At 39.7% G+C, this 14,646-nt stretch overlaps 1 protein-coding gene across 20 annotated transcripts in view; it reads left to right on the forward strand.

Moving 5' to 3' along the window:
- Nucleotides 1-14,646, forward strand: part of DTNA (dystrobrevin alpha) — a 319,437-nt gene that overhangs the window by 226,303 nt on the left and 78,488 nt on the right. For all 20 annotated transcript variants that reach the window (XM_075062987.1, XM_075062988.1, XM_075062989.1 and 17 more), the window contains exons 5-7: nt 6,730-6,815; nt 8,204-8,358; nt 13,130-13,235. In XM_075062987.1, the coding sequence (XP_074919088.1) occupies nt 6,730-6,815; nt 8,204-8,358; nt 13,130-13,235 (347 nt within the window). The remainder of the gene's footprint in view (nt 1-6,729; nt 6,816-8,203; nt 8,359-13,129; nt 13,236-14,646) is intronic.

A 14,646-nucleotide genomic window follows, 5' to 3' on the forward strand; every position in this document is an offset into this window, starting at 1 on the left:
TTATGGTTATTGAATGCAGAGACATGAAGGTGTCTGCCATTCTTAAAAGCATCTGAATAGCCTGAATTCTCAAAATGGAACAGCTTTTTAGTTTGACACGTGCAGATTGCCTATTACCTCTTTACCATTTATATTTTGAAAATGCACCAGCTGAAAACATTGTTTGAGAAGCATTAAAATAAGTATCATCCCCCCTCCTCCCTTACACACACTTGATGGACTTCTTGTTTGGTATTGTGCACCTTTCAGAGCCAGATCAACTGGTATGGCTTAGTCACCATGGTAACAACGGTGGGGGGGAAGACAGTCGTTCCACATGACAAAGCTGCAGAGTCTCTGTATTGTGCATCCCCTCCTTCCCTCTCCGAGGAAAAAAGTCAATAGGTTGTGAAACTGTAGCCTTCAGGATTTTTTTTAAAGGCAGTAAAACACGTGATGGGTATTTTAATTCATGAAAAACCTTGAATTCGTGACTTGACAAGAACAGGAAGGAAGGAAAATGAAAGCACTTGACATGTGCACTGGAAAGTGCTGCACATAAACTGCACCCCAGCTGTAAAAAAGAGGGAAAGATTGATGGTGAGAACAATGATAATGTGTTTGTTTTGGAGCTCATCAGATCCAGGGTAAAGGTACTGGCCATATGTCAGGATTCCTTACAAGAGAAATGAAGGGAAGGCTTTTACTCCTCAGTTCTTAAATGGTGAAATTGAATCTATTTTAAAGGCAGAGTTTCTACATTCCCTGTAAACATCAGACGTTCATATGGTCTGACCCACCTCTAGGGAGTACCTTGCGGGGTTACTGACTCAGGCCTCAGACGAGCTTCACAGCCTCTGCTCCTGCCTCTGAGCTGGAATGCCCTAGGTGGGACGTATCAGTATGTCATCCCCCCTACATTTCTCAAGAGAATCTCCCATGGATCCACATAACAGCAGAGCCATCAGACTCCTGTCCCAAGTATACAGTGTATAGAATGGGGCGTGGCTCGGAGGCAGGGGATTCACATCTTTGCTCATGCTTCTTCTGCCTATTTCGAAGACATGGTTCTGCTGTGGCGAAGGCCCTGTGTGCTGGTACAAGAGGGGGCAGGGTTTTCCCCATGAATGCCAGAGCGCAGAAACAAACAGTGCGATATGTTTGGGAAAAAACAGGCATTGTACTGCTTTTATATATACTGTAAAACCCAGTAGAAGGCAATAAGGCTGGGTAAAACCTTGAATATGTCTCATCCCCAGATTAGAGTACTTGGCCTGGATTCGTATTCACACCGAGGTCCCTGTACTCGGTTCTGGCAGTGTAAAGGAGACTTAAAGTAGTTGTCAATCACATTGAAATCATAAATTTAACCCCTAGTAACCCTGTTCTCATTAACTAAGGATTACAGGCCTGTCTCTCCCCTCTGTTTTTAGAGGGGAGATTTGCACTTTCTGGTCCTCAGTCTCCAATAAATTTGGGAGATTGAATCTTTTTTAAATTAAAATTTACATTAATGTATAACAGACTCAGACATTCAATTTTGTGTATCCTCGGGGGTGCCCTAATAAACTGAATCCCAATTTTTCCAAGATTTTGAGTGTTTCCTGAGATCTTCCGTTTGGAAAGGAGAAAAATAAGAGGAACTACAATAATAAAGATATATAAATCATAATACAATAACAAGAGGGAACTCTATGACATTAAAAGTCAAAATTAAAAGGACATTTGAATCTATTCAATGTATAGTTAATGTGTGAAACTCACTGTCAGGTGATAGAAGAACTTAGTATGTTTCAAAACAGCGTAAGGAGGTCAGATTTCCAAATACTGGGCAAATGCATGCCTTATTTGTTCATGTAATTAAGGAGATTGCACATGGAAATTGGGCAATTGCATCTGCTTCAAGGCATAAGATGATCAGTTGGGGTCAGGAAGAAATGTCTGCACTTCTGTCACTCTATGGTACATTTATTACACAACAGGATGGCTAGTTCAAACCTCTCAACCATTTAGCATAGGCCATTGTCAGAAACATGATATCAGACTACATGGAGTGCTGGTCTAATCCACTATAATAGTTCTTGAAAAGGTCTCGATTGATAGTGTGAAATACGTTACAAACTATTCTCTTGTCACACTTACCGTGGATGCTGTCTTCATTGACCTGAAGACTGCAGCTTGTTATGCTCTTTGGGATACCTGTATTAGGAAGCAAGCTTCTGTCTCCAGGCTACGAAAGATACAAGACATAATTGGAGGGGCTTGGTTTCACCTTTCTCTTTAAACAAATGTCTTTTCTAGAATTAAAGTCAGTCTGTGGAGAAGCTCAATACCGGTCCTGAAAGCAGCTTCTCATTTGCCTTTCCATTCAGAGTCACAAAATGTTAAATTCTCTGCTCTCTCCAGCTTTGTTAATCAATGCAAGTTATACAGTCCTGCTAACCATTAAAAAAGAAGAAAGACCTGCAAAAAGTGCAGTTCAGAGATTTGGTCATTATACTTGTTGCTCAGTTGAATGAAAGAGCTCAGCTTGATTCCAATTAATTTCCTTACTGAAATATTTCTAAGAAAGGAAACTCTTAATTATACGCTGTGACAACTCAGAGTTCACTGTCATGATTAAGGTGTTAAGAACCTCCATAATTATTTGAAGAAGTTCTGTTCCCCTTGGAAGTGATAGTATAGTTTAAAAGCCTGTGTTTCATGTCTATTCAACTCTGAAATCAGAGTTTTTGTGCCCCTCTAATGGAATAAATTTGTTGTATTTCAAAACATTCAGAAGATATTAATCTATTTTCTTTTGGTCTCTGCATTAGACTTTTATTTTCTTTATGGCAATTTCAGCATAAATAATACTGGATAGCTTAACAGGTGTCAATGCAGCTCATTTGGTACCACTCTCGTACTTGGGCCAGCGGGCTGCAGGCTCAGGTCTTGGACTGGAACCTGGCCTCATTGCCATTTTTGGCACTAGAGTGCTGTACATAGGGGTATTGCACTGTACCTCTTTGCATTAAAAAGAGGACCTTCTGCTCTACTCTGACAATTTAAAAGCAAGTGACAATTTTTGCAAAGTAGGGGATACCCCTAGTTCCAGCATTCCCGTATCTCAATACTCTGTTGTACTTTTCTTAACACGTACAGGCTGCTATGTCTGTACAGTCACTTTTGCCTCAGTACTATTCTATGAAGGGTTTGAGGGATACATTCAGTATGAAAGGTTCTATACAAAATCTTTTCTGCTCTCTGTTTTTTCTACTAGTAAAATCGTAAGTCTCTTTGTGTTAGTCAGCCTGTGAGGTTTTATGAGCACTTCAGTTGAGGCAATCTGAATTCAATGTATACCTGCATGATGCTATCGGCCTGTGGCTGAGGTATTTACTCTTATGTAGCAGCACTTTACTCAAGAGGTCCTAATACTGCTAACAGAGAGGAGCTATATACTACAGATCAGAGTTGCCTGGAGCATTTCCAGGTCCTGGGGACTTTGGACAGTCCTAGACCCCGTTATCAGGTCCAGTTATCAGTCATGTGTATGTGTATATATGAATTTTGATGGGCAAATTGAATTTACACTGGCTCTAATTTATGTATTTATGAATACAAATGACTGATACAAAATAGTGTCAAAATGAATCAAATCAAATTGAGAGATTCAAAGCACATATAATATATTCCTTTTCCACCTCCCCTGCTCCCATAACCATTCAAGTGTGGGAAAAGCCTCTGTCGCTGGGGTGGAAAGCTGAAGGCTAAATGATGTGTCTGCCATTCAAAAAAAAAATCCTGTAAGTAAATTTAACTAAACCTATTGGGGGGGAATAGCTGAATCTAGAGCATTTCCACATGGCTATTTCTTCATGTAGCTTCTTCATACCACTTAGAAATTCAATTGCTTCTATTTAGCATTAATTTCTATTACATTTAACAAGTACTTTAAAAGCAGATAGCATCTCCATGTCAAAGACCGAGAGTGGAAAAATTAACAAAGGACTATAAGATGTCACACAAAAGGAGTGGTAACAGAATGGACATAGTGAACTAGATCCTCGGCTGGTATATAATCAATTGAGCTACACTAACTCTGGATCTGACTCACTGCGAGTAAAAAATGACAAGGATGGAATTGTAGGAGATGCAAATTTATTTTAAAGATTTCACAATCTGATTTAATCTTTTGAAATTGAACAAAGAAATAGTACACAGCCAAAATGAAAAAACAATGTGCATAGAAAAACAGCATTAAAGAATATATCCAGGATTGTTGTTGTTTCTATTCCTTCTCTTTTAAGTGCAACCAGAGTGAATTCATTTCTTTTTTGTGTGCTTCTCTACTTCATATTTTTATCAAAAGAAGTAAAATTTTGAACAGATTTTAAAATCTATGTTATCATATTTGGAATCTCACATATTAAAATTGTAACACACTGATCTAAAAGTGAGTAAGTTGACAGGGCTGTAAAGATTGTTTAGGTAACTCAGTCACAGGAAATGCCAAATAGCCATTCACTTTGTAAACTTAAAGTCCTCATAGGCGTGAAGCACATAGCACATTTTAATATGCTAAATTGAGAGTATTTCTGTGGGACAACAGGACAGTAGTGTGTTAATAACCAAAATAAAACAAGAGGTTACTCTGTTATGTACATGTATTATGCTGCTTAGATTTGGGAGCTAGCAGAGGGACAATAGTGGAGACTACCTGATTTCTGAATACATAATCTTTTCATTCTGGCAAATATCATTTCTTCCATTCAGGTCATGATTGACAAACAATAGAGCTGTTCCATAAATGTGGATGGAGAAATAGATTTCATCTTGTCGTCACTTTCTTGGCTATTGCCAAAGCAGTTAGAACAGCCATATAACTTTTACTATCCAGACTCCAGAATCCTTATACATAGAGTTGGCCTGTGGAGTCTAGATGGATACCCACTGTGTTCTCTAATGGAGCATAGACTGGAGGTCACAGAACGTCTAGTTCCCCACAGTGACACAGAGTCGTATGGCCTTGCTCTGCGACCCTCATACTGAGTAGTGCCCTGCTCCGTTATTAGTCCCATTGCTGAAACTCAAAGGAAAAATGGGTTTGTCTTGCTGTAAAATTGAAAAGAAAGGAATTGGCTGACTGTGAAACAATAATTCTCTTTATTAGGATGAGGATATGCTCTCAATGATTTAGTTAAACAGAAAGATAGGAACCTATTAAACATCTCCACGGGTAATAGGTAAATGCTGCCCCAATGTAATTTGTATCTTAACTGCCTTGAGGGAAGGTGCTGAGAAATCCAAAGAAAAAGTAAATTTGAAAATTTTGAGACCAAAAAAAATTAATGCAAAAGAGGAGGAAATTTATTATTTTTAGTGAGATTGTATATTTTAGCATGTTCATGCTTCTGCTTGTGATAGAATAATTCCTTTAAACAACCTGTGCTAGGTTTTTTTCATACCAAGGGAAATGATTTTAGAATTTAAAGCAGAGGGCTTTATAATGAAAATGGAAAATACTAGCTCAGAAACTAGAATGAACTAAGGTAAATAGTCACTGCAGTGGATGCAGGATAATTGGTATGGAAATAGGTCAGCTAAGTTTTGCCTTAAAATGGTTCAGTGAAAAGATCAACCATTCATAAAATGTGTGCATTGCATATGGACACTGCAATGTACAGGCTTGTTCCTTCCAAGGAGGAAAAAGATCCTTATCATCTGACTGGGACATGACGACATTTGTAGGAAAATTATTAAAGAACTTTTTTTCCCTATATCGGATACCCTTGTATGTGTTAAATAGTGTAGAATAGAATAGAATTTGTGTGAAATTAAATATGCCAGATGCTTAACTCCTTGAATTTTAACCAGTGGATTGTGCCATCACACCTGCAAGGAAAAGTGAGATTCTGCATGGCCATATGGGCTAGTGAAACCCTGTATAGTATTATGTCAGTGCCTCCAAAATGGTAAATTCTGACAGTGCCAAAGCGTGGTATTTAAAAAGAGGCTTTTCTTAAAAATAAGATGATTTCAACGTAGGGCCTGATATAAAGTCCATTGAAAATAAATGGTCTGCTGTTGACTTCAGTGGGGTTTGGATTGGGCCTTACAGTCCATGTTTTAACTAAATGCCTTCTAAGATTACATGTAAATCAAGGGTATAATTGAAAAAGGCAAATGGCTTGGAACCATTAACTTGTACAATAGCTAACCTGAGTAACCACATGTTCTTTAGCCATTATCCTCATCCTCCTTTCCCCACTATTGCTTTTTGTACTCACTTGTTACATCCTGGTTCCTGTTTCAAATTAAATTGTAAGCTTCTTGGGCAGGAACTGTTTGTATGGACAGTTCCTAACATAGTGGGGCCCTGATTTTGATTGGGGCCTTTGAGCACTACAATAGTACAAATAACAATTAATAATAATGATAATAATAATAATAAGCAGCTTAATGCACGATGTGCTAACCAGCATTCAAATGTTGTTCTGATAAGCTTAATATTAAAATGTGCCTTGTTGATGCTGTTAGAGAGTCTCTGATGGCTTTACAGAGAAGTCTGCCATTGTATGTCCTCTTGAAAGAAAACAGTAAAAATATGAAAAGAAAAATGCATTGATCTGAAGATTTTATTTCTAACTCTATGAACCTGCATATACTATGTGTCTGGTGTATTATGTCATGTCAAGGAGATGCAGTTAAAATGTACATTCATACTGGTCAGATCATGCCATATAACAACTTTTTATTATCAAACAGGGAAGGACATGGTAAAATTTCAGTTTTTGCTGTCAAAATGGCTTTGGCAACTCTTTGTGGAGGAAAGATCATGGACAAATTAAGATGTAAGTTTTGTTTTGTCTGTCGTTCATCTCTGTATTTGGTAAGATATCAAATTGTGCCAGAATGGTAGGTGGACCTGATGGGATTAGACCATGTTTATATTTGATGGGGTTTTGCTGAACCAATTTGCATCTTCAGATAAGTCCAATTCACTGTTTGGATGGCCTCTCAATCAGTTTTGGAGCCAGGTCACATATGTCTAATTCTGATGAATACAGTACAGATTTGGTTTCTGTTCAGGCTGATTGAATTAAAAGGTTATCATAAGTACAATCAAGTGCAGCAAATGTCTAGCATTATGAAGTATCATTGGACAATTTCCTCTTTCATGACATCTCTCTCATTTTCACAGTTAGAAAAACAATACAGTTTATACACTGATTATATTTCCTTTCCAGAGGCACATGTCTATCCCTTCTGCTTTACAGGACTTACCTCATTTCCCAAACAAATCTAGCCAAGGTTTATTCTAGCTGCAGAAGCATTCAGAGACTTCCTTTTAGAATTCTTGTCCCTTGGGATCAGCTTCATCTAGAGTACGGTGCTTAGATCTGCCTTTTCTCTGATGTTGTGCATAAGGATAGCTGTTGATTCCCTGAGTCTAGAGGCTGTATGCAATGGCAGGATGTAGTGTGACACTGGTTTCCCAGCAGTGAGCTGCAGGGTCCTTCACTTGGAATTTCCCTCCAGATGCACCCAGTGTGATATCTGCCATCTAGAACAGAGGTGGCCATAACAGCCTGAAAAATGATAATGGTCCCTTAGTCTAGCATCCCTCACTAAGTTTTGGAGCCTTTTAAACTTTTCACTTTCTTACTCAGGATAAAGTCTACCATCAAGGAAAATAAAAAAAAAAGTAAGATGCAGCTATAGAATGACAAATTGTTGTAATATTTACATGACAAATAATTTAAGCCAAAAAAAGTGATAAGATTCAAGTAATGCATTTCAAATTTGTTGAGTGTTCCACATGTCCAAAAAAATCATAAACAGCCTCATGAACTCAGGGCCAGAATGGCACCAGACAAAAAGTTGTAGTTGATGTTTTGCACTTTGTCAAATTTGGTTCCATTCTATGTAAGTTACTCACTTATGTTATGCATCAAGCACCAGCTAAAAAGGAATGACACCACACAGCCACAAAAACAGGAATATTTTAATATAGAAATCTGATAGTTTTCTTACATGTGCATTTTTCTTTTGCCTCTGGCAAGTTAGGATAAAATGAAAGGTGCAATAATATTGACGTTTTCCATAAGCAGAATACATTATATAAAAAATCTCATTACTTTAAGTTCTGATCATACATTGTTGAACTAAAAGAAGATCTGCAGTTTAAATGAAGTAAACCTCTCCTTTTCTTGCTCTTTTTTTGTCTTAATTTCCCCAGATATTTTCTCAATGATTTCAGACTCTGGTGGAGTGATGGTTTATGGAAGGTATGATATGTTTCTGCGGGAGGTTCTCAAACTTCCCACTGCAGTTTTCGAAGGTCCTTCATTTGGTTACACGGAGCAATCGGCAAAATCCTGTTTCTCTCAACAGGTAAAGAAAGATGGCCTCACTGACGTATGCTGTCAGTCACATGACTAATCAAGTTTTCTTTCGTTTTTTTTCCTTCACACACACATACGTGCACACACAGTCATGCTGCTCCTCTTTCCTGCTACAGTTGTGCATACATGACCTTATATCTCCATCATGTTGAAATCCAATTCTTAAACCAAATATCTAGTTGTTCATGTCTATGATGAGGCAACAGATACACTTGAAATGCTCCGGTGAAAAAGAACTGTTTCTCACCTCTTCTTTGTTGGAATGGAAGCCTACAGGCAACTGAACATCTGATTTTCCCTTGCAGAAATTCTTAGTAGGATCCAAGAAAGTGCTAAAGTTACACAGAAAGGAATATGGCATTTGTCACAGCACATCAGACTGTGTGGATGCATTGAGTCTGATATCCTGCCAGTGGCCAATACCTGATGCTTCGGAGAAGGGAGGGACGAACTTAAAAATACCCAATACTACATGTAGCTGATTGTGCATTGCTCTGTTGTATTGGAAGAAGAGAATTCCTTCCTGTGAACTGCATTGATTTACACCCTTAGAAAAATATTTGATTAAACTTATCTTAACACTCATAAGAAATTCAGTAGTTCAATACATGCAAAGTAAAGGAAGATGTTGAAGCTGAGAAGACATTGGGAACAAAGCGGTATTTTTCTTCTCTTCTTTACTGCTAAAATATAGATCTGGGGCTCCAAAAGGAATTTATACTTCCTATTTCCCTAACAGGCATGATAAACATGATACAATATATATTTATCTTCCTATCAAACTGTTATCGCAATAGCAGAGATTTAAAAAAAAAAATTAAATCTAAAGTTGTGGAACTAAAATGTGTCCTAACTCTGTGCTGTTGCTTGGACAAATGTTGTTTCACAATCTAGTGACATGGGGATGTCTACTCACTACTAGGGTATCTCCTTCTAGACACATCTAGGAATTAGCTCTGCCAGCCAGATGCCATCTTCTTGCAGTTCCTCAGCCTGTCATCTCACTCTCTCAGTCTGTAGCCCCTCTTTTGCACTCAGGAACTGCAGTGCCTCACCTTTGTGGATTAGTCCTCCTGCCAAGTTACAATAGGCCTCCCCTTCCAGGGTAATAAAGCTAGTCCAGTTGGCATCTCCATGGCTCCTATGCCACTTCCCAGTGGCTGGCAGGGGAACCCAGGCCCATCCTCTGTACTAGGTACCAACCCAAGGACTCTATAACAAGCAGTCGCAGTCTGCATAGTCCTCCCCCTTGTGCAGGGCCGGTGCAAGGATGTTTCGTGCCCTAGGCAAAACTTCCACCTTGCGCCCTCCCCCCCATGTCCCCACCCTGAGGTGCTCCCCTCTCCGCCCTGAGGTGCCCCCCTTGCAGCAGCTCTCCACCCCCCACCCTCGCTGCAAGCCTGAGAGGTGGGAGAAGTGAAGCAGCCACGGTGTGCTCAGGGAGAAGGCGGGGCAGGAGTGAGCTGGGGTGGGGAGTTCCCCTGTGTGCCACCCCCATCCTTATTTGCTGGAAGCAGCCCTCCCCGCACTCCCCTGCCCCAGCTCCCTCCGCCTAAATGCTAGCAGCAACCGGGGCGGCCAAAAATCCGGCTGCTGTGGTTGCTGCTGAAGAAAATGGCGCCCCCAAATCCTACCGCCCTAGGCGATTGTCTAGGTCGCTTAAATGGTTGCACCAGCCTTGCCCTTATGCTGTTTCCATGGGCTTCTTCCTACCTAGCTCTCTCAGGCTTTCTTTCCCCCACAACTCCTCTGGGGTTGAACTTTCTTCTAGGGCTAGAACCCCAGGGTTTATTCTCCCTCTTGGGTTTTCACCTGCCTTCCTCTGTCCCTGCAGCCTCTTTCTATTGCAAACTTCTTGACTTTATAATCCAGCCTACTCTTGCCCAGCTGAGCCTCTTGTTCAGTTAAACCTAGCTCTTGCTACAGGTACAGCCAGGTACCCTAACTGGCCCCTCAGGCCCACGTTAACCCCATCAGGGCCTCGTCTCACAGAGTATATTTAGTTTCAAGTTTCCAGGCAATTGATTAAAAACTGCAGGAGGAAAAAAATAATTTTTAAAGGTATGGAAATTACTTTCAGTGTTCTTTTAAGGGACATTGCTTCTTTAATCCATAAAATCAGTGACCACCAAATGAGTGCAGCCATAAAGCTGTCAGTGAAGCAGAAATTACTTTATTTGGCCATGAAAAACGTGTCACGGACCATGAAATCTGGTCTCCCAGCGTGAAATCTGGTCTTTTGTGTGCTTTTACCCTATACTGTTACTAGGTTATAGATTACCCTTACTGCTGGTTGTTACCCTCTGGAATAAGCTTTGCTGGACAGGAAACGGGAACGGCTAATATCTCTGTTTCATTGGTTTCAATGCTCTGTGATACACCAGTAGCTGGCATAGATCCATTTGTTTCTTATAGATGCTGTCTTTCAGATAACCTACTGAATGAACAGTAACTGGTTTATTAAATATTACTGTGTTAGGTTTTAGTATTGGTACCCAGACATTGAACAAAGATTGTTTTGAATAACATATGCCTTAGTTAGGATTCAGTGTCACTGACCCAAATTATGACTGTGGGAATTTGTTTACTCAATTTACAGTTACTATGTAACTTAATTTTTTTACCAATTTGTTTTTTCCTTGCCTTGTTGTTGTTTGCTTTTTCTTTGGATTTCTTTGGATTTTTCTTTGTTTGCTTTTTCTTTGGATTTCTTTGTTTGCTGGTGGTGGCTCTGCCTTCAAAGCGGGGCTACCGGCCAGCAGCTGACACTCTCAAGCTGCCTGCCTCTGAAGGCAGCGCCACTTTCAGCAGCAGCGCAGAAGTAAGGGTAGCAGTACCACAACCCCCCTACAATAACCTTGAGACCCACCCCCAATAACTCGTTTTTGGGTCAGGCCCCCTACAATTTCAGCACCATGAAATTTCAGATTTAAATAGCTGAAATCATGAAATTCATGATTTTTAAAATCCTATGCCCCTGAAATTGACCAAAATGGACAGCGAATTTTTTAGGCCTCTATTTATAGCTCCCTTCCAAAGAGAATTCCATTGTGGAAGAGCTGTGCTTGCCCCTGCATCTGTTTGCTTGTTCAGAGCACCACTGTGTGTGCAGCCAATTTAGTCCCTCTCCAGGAACAGAGAGAACACTTTATGCTACTTGATTATTTATGATATGGGAAATTGGATGATCTTTCATTCACTAGTTTTCTTTCTGCTCTTCTCCTCCTCTTTTCAGCTCTGCTGCTGCTGACAGTGACATTTGTTGATGTCAATGGTCAGCAAAGCCATGACAGGCATCCACAGTAGAGTCCTATAAGGCAAATCATTATTCAGTGAACTGGTGCTTAACAGCACAGAGTTCCTGTTTATTTCGGAAGAGAGCACTCGTTCTCAGGTTTATGGTAAACAGTTGTTAATCATCCTATTAACATGTTTATTGATACGGGCTAATTTTTGGTGCTGATGCAGCTCCTTATTTACTATCAGTGACTTTCAGATTAAATTTGTGAAGTACTGAAATTTACACTTTTTAAAACAGCAAAAAAAAACAAAAAACCCTGGGGATTATTTCTAGGGGATACTAATACCTAGAAAGGTCTTGTCTTTTTATTAGATGAAAAACTGAGTTTCTGACTATATCTGCTCATTAAATATCCCATGACACTTTTCACAAATGTTAGCTGGGATAGTTACATGGTGCCTGTATATATTTCCGCTGCAGTTACAACAGGTACAGTTTTCTTCTTTACTTCCACTCCTAAAACTGCTGTGCAGTGACCCTGTGCGCTGTTGAACAGCTGCCATTTCACTAATGGGTTAAAACAATGGTTTGTACAATCAATTAATGTAGTCTGAGAAGCACTTTGGGATCCAAATGAATGCAATAACCTATACAAACAAATATCACTGGTTTTAATCTATAAATATTCCAAACAGGACTCAACATTTATATATGATCATTTTCTTCATGGGAAGGTATTAGTTCTTAATTTCTGTCAGTAAGACTTACTGTCAGTAAGTCTGTCGTGTACTATGAGAAGTATGTTAAAAGGTAAAGAGTCTTAACGGTGGACACATCTCAGAGAGGAATCTGCATAAAGGTCTTAAAAACGTGAGAATAAGATTTGAGTTAAAAAATTTTCAGAAATGCATGTGTCTCATTTTCCAAAACCAAATGACTTGGGTCACTTGGGAGTCTAAGCCTCACTGAGGAACAATAGGACTTAAACCTCTAAGTGTCTAAGTCACTTTTAAAAATGGAATATATATACTGTTGAAAATTTTAATCTGTCTTTATTTGTCTTTTCATTTTTTTTAACTTTAGCAGATATTGGAGTGGTGTCTGTCACTCTGTGGATGGTAAATGGCTTTTTGTTTGATGCATGTGCATTAGATAGGACCAGTGGCGTATAGTAATATGAACAGGTTGCGAAACTGATGTATTCAGGAAGGACCTTTCTTGGGGGGCAAACTTTAGGTCAGAACCTTAAAGTGAGTGATTACTTAATAAATGGCATCAACTCCCTCCATGAAGAGAACTGCTGGTTACAGGTGTCAGACATTATAACCACTATTGCCTTCATCTTCTGTTTTTACAGCCTTTGGCAGTATCATTTTCTTCTCGGTTTATGACTTAAGGTTTAAGAACTTCATTTCTTCATTCTCAAGTACTTTTATAAAAACATGTTCAAGTCACCCTGATTTCTCTGGTTACTGTTGTTTTTTTCTTTGTTTGTTCGTTTTTGTGTGTGTTTGAGCAGAAAAAAGTCACATTAAATGCTTTCTTGGATACTCTCATGTCTGACCCCCCGCCGCAGTGTCTGGTCTGGCTACCACTTCTACATCGATTGGCAAATGTTGAAAATGGTAAGTGATGGCTGCTCACCAAGTTTAGTTAAAGAACAGCAGTTGCAATGGGGACATCTAGGCTGTGTATGATGAGCTTCTCAGTTTATGGATGACATTATAAGAGCTACTGTACTGAGGTTATTGACTCCAGGTGCCATCTTATAGCTGCTAATCAAATAGGATGCCTTACTGTCAGTCATTCCACTTGTAGCCTTGTTTAATTTTTTTGCCGTGCTCTGGAGTTTGTCCTAAATGTTTCCTCGCTTTCTATGCCCTGGATAGCCAGAGAGCTACAGTAGGCGGCCCACTTGTGCCACACGCACACATTTGGTAAAATCAAAGACCATGACATTTATTAGCTATGACATAACAGCACTAAAGGAGGAACAGCAAGGCAGCTCCTTCCCACACAATCTACCTGGCAGGCTAAGTTCAGTACAGGTTGTAAACTAATGGCCACAATGTCCAAGTCGTCCTTAAAAGGAGGACTAAACACTTCCCTGTAAAACTATCTGTCCAAGAGACAGGAGCAAGAAACCTCAGATCCAACCTTCTTTCTCTCTTATGTGAAGGATGCAGATTTAATTGAGGGGGTACCTCTGACCCAGACACTGAATCACTCTCCTGGCTCTGAAATGCGTAGATTCAGAGATTTTACGGTCAATGTGGACCATTCTGATCATCTCCTCTGACCGCCTATGTAACACAGACCATAGAATGCCACCCAGTAATTTCTGTATCAAACACACAACTTCTGTTTGGGCAACTTGGGAGAGGTTGGCAGGTAACCACCCTGCTCACAAATATGCAGGACTATTGGTCTAACCCCACAGATAAAGATTTCGTAGCAGAGCAGCAACATTGCAACGGCAGTTGCAACCACAGAAGGGCCCCAGTACTGTGGGTTCATTCCTTCCTCTCTCCACCCCTCCAAGCCCTATATATTTCCCCAAATAGTTCTAGCAGATCCCTCACAGTTCTCTTATGCAAAGCCATCTCTTCTACTGTGCACAATGACCTGTATTCTGACCTTAAACAGGAAGAGGTTACATAATAGGAAGCACACTTTCAGTGTCTGCCTTAGCAGAGTATACCTGCTCCTAAGATGGTATTTCCTCCACATGGTTCTTAAGAGGAGTTAGGCATCTAATCCTTTGCAAATATCATTGACAATATATCCTTTAATGTTATGGATCTAGAAGGAATGGAAGATTTAAACCCAAGGAAACATGTTAAGCCTTTATATTTAAACATTCAATTAACAATATGAATAAATCTTCAAAAAACAATTATTTTTGCTTCCTCATATTTCCCTTGGTAGACAGGGAAAAAAATCCTCTCTCTTTTGAGATTCTCGGTCTAATGGTGTACCTGCTAGGTCAAGGAGCAGGCATGTTTGAAAATAAACTTAAGAGCCTCACTTTCTTAG

Source organism: Chelonoidis abingdonii, chromosome 2 (genome assembly GCF_003597395.2).
Source record: "Chelonoidis abingdonii isolate Lonesome George chromosome 2, CheloAbing_2.0, whole genome shotgun sequence".
NCBI classification, from domain to species: Eukaryota; Metazoa; Chordata; order Testudines; family Testudinidae; genus Chelonoidis; species Chelonoidis abingdonii.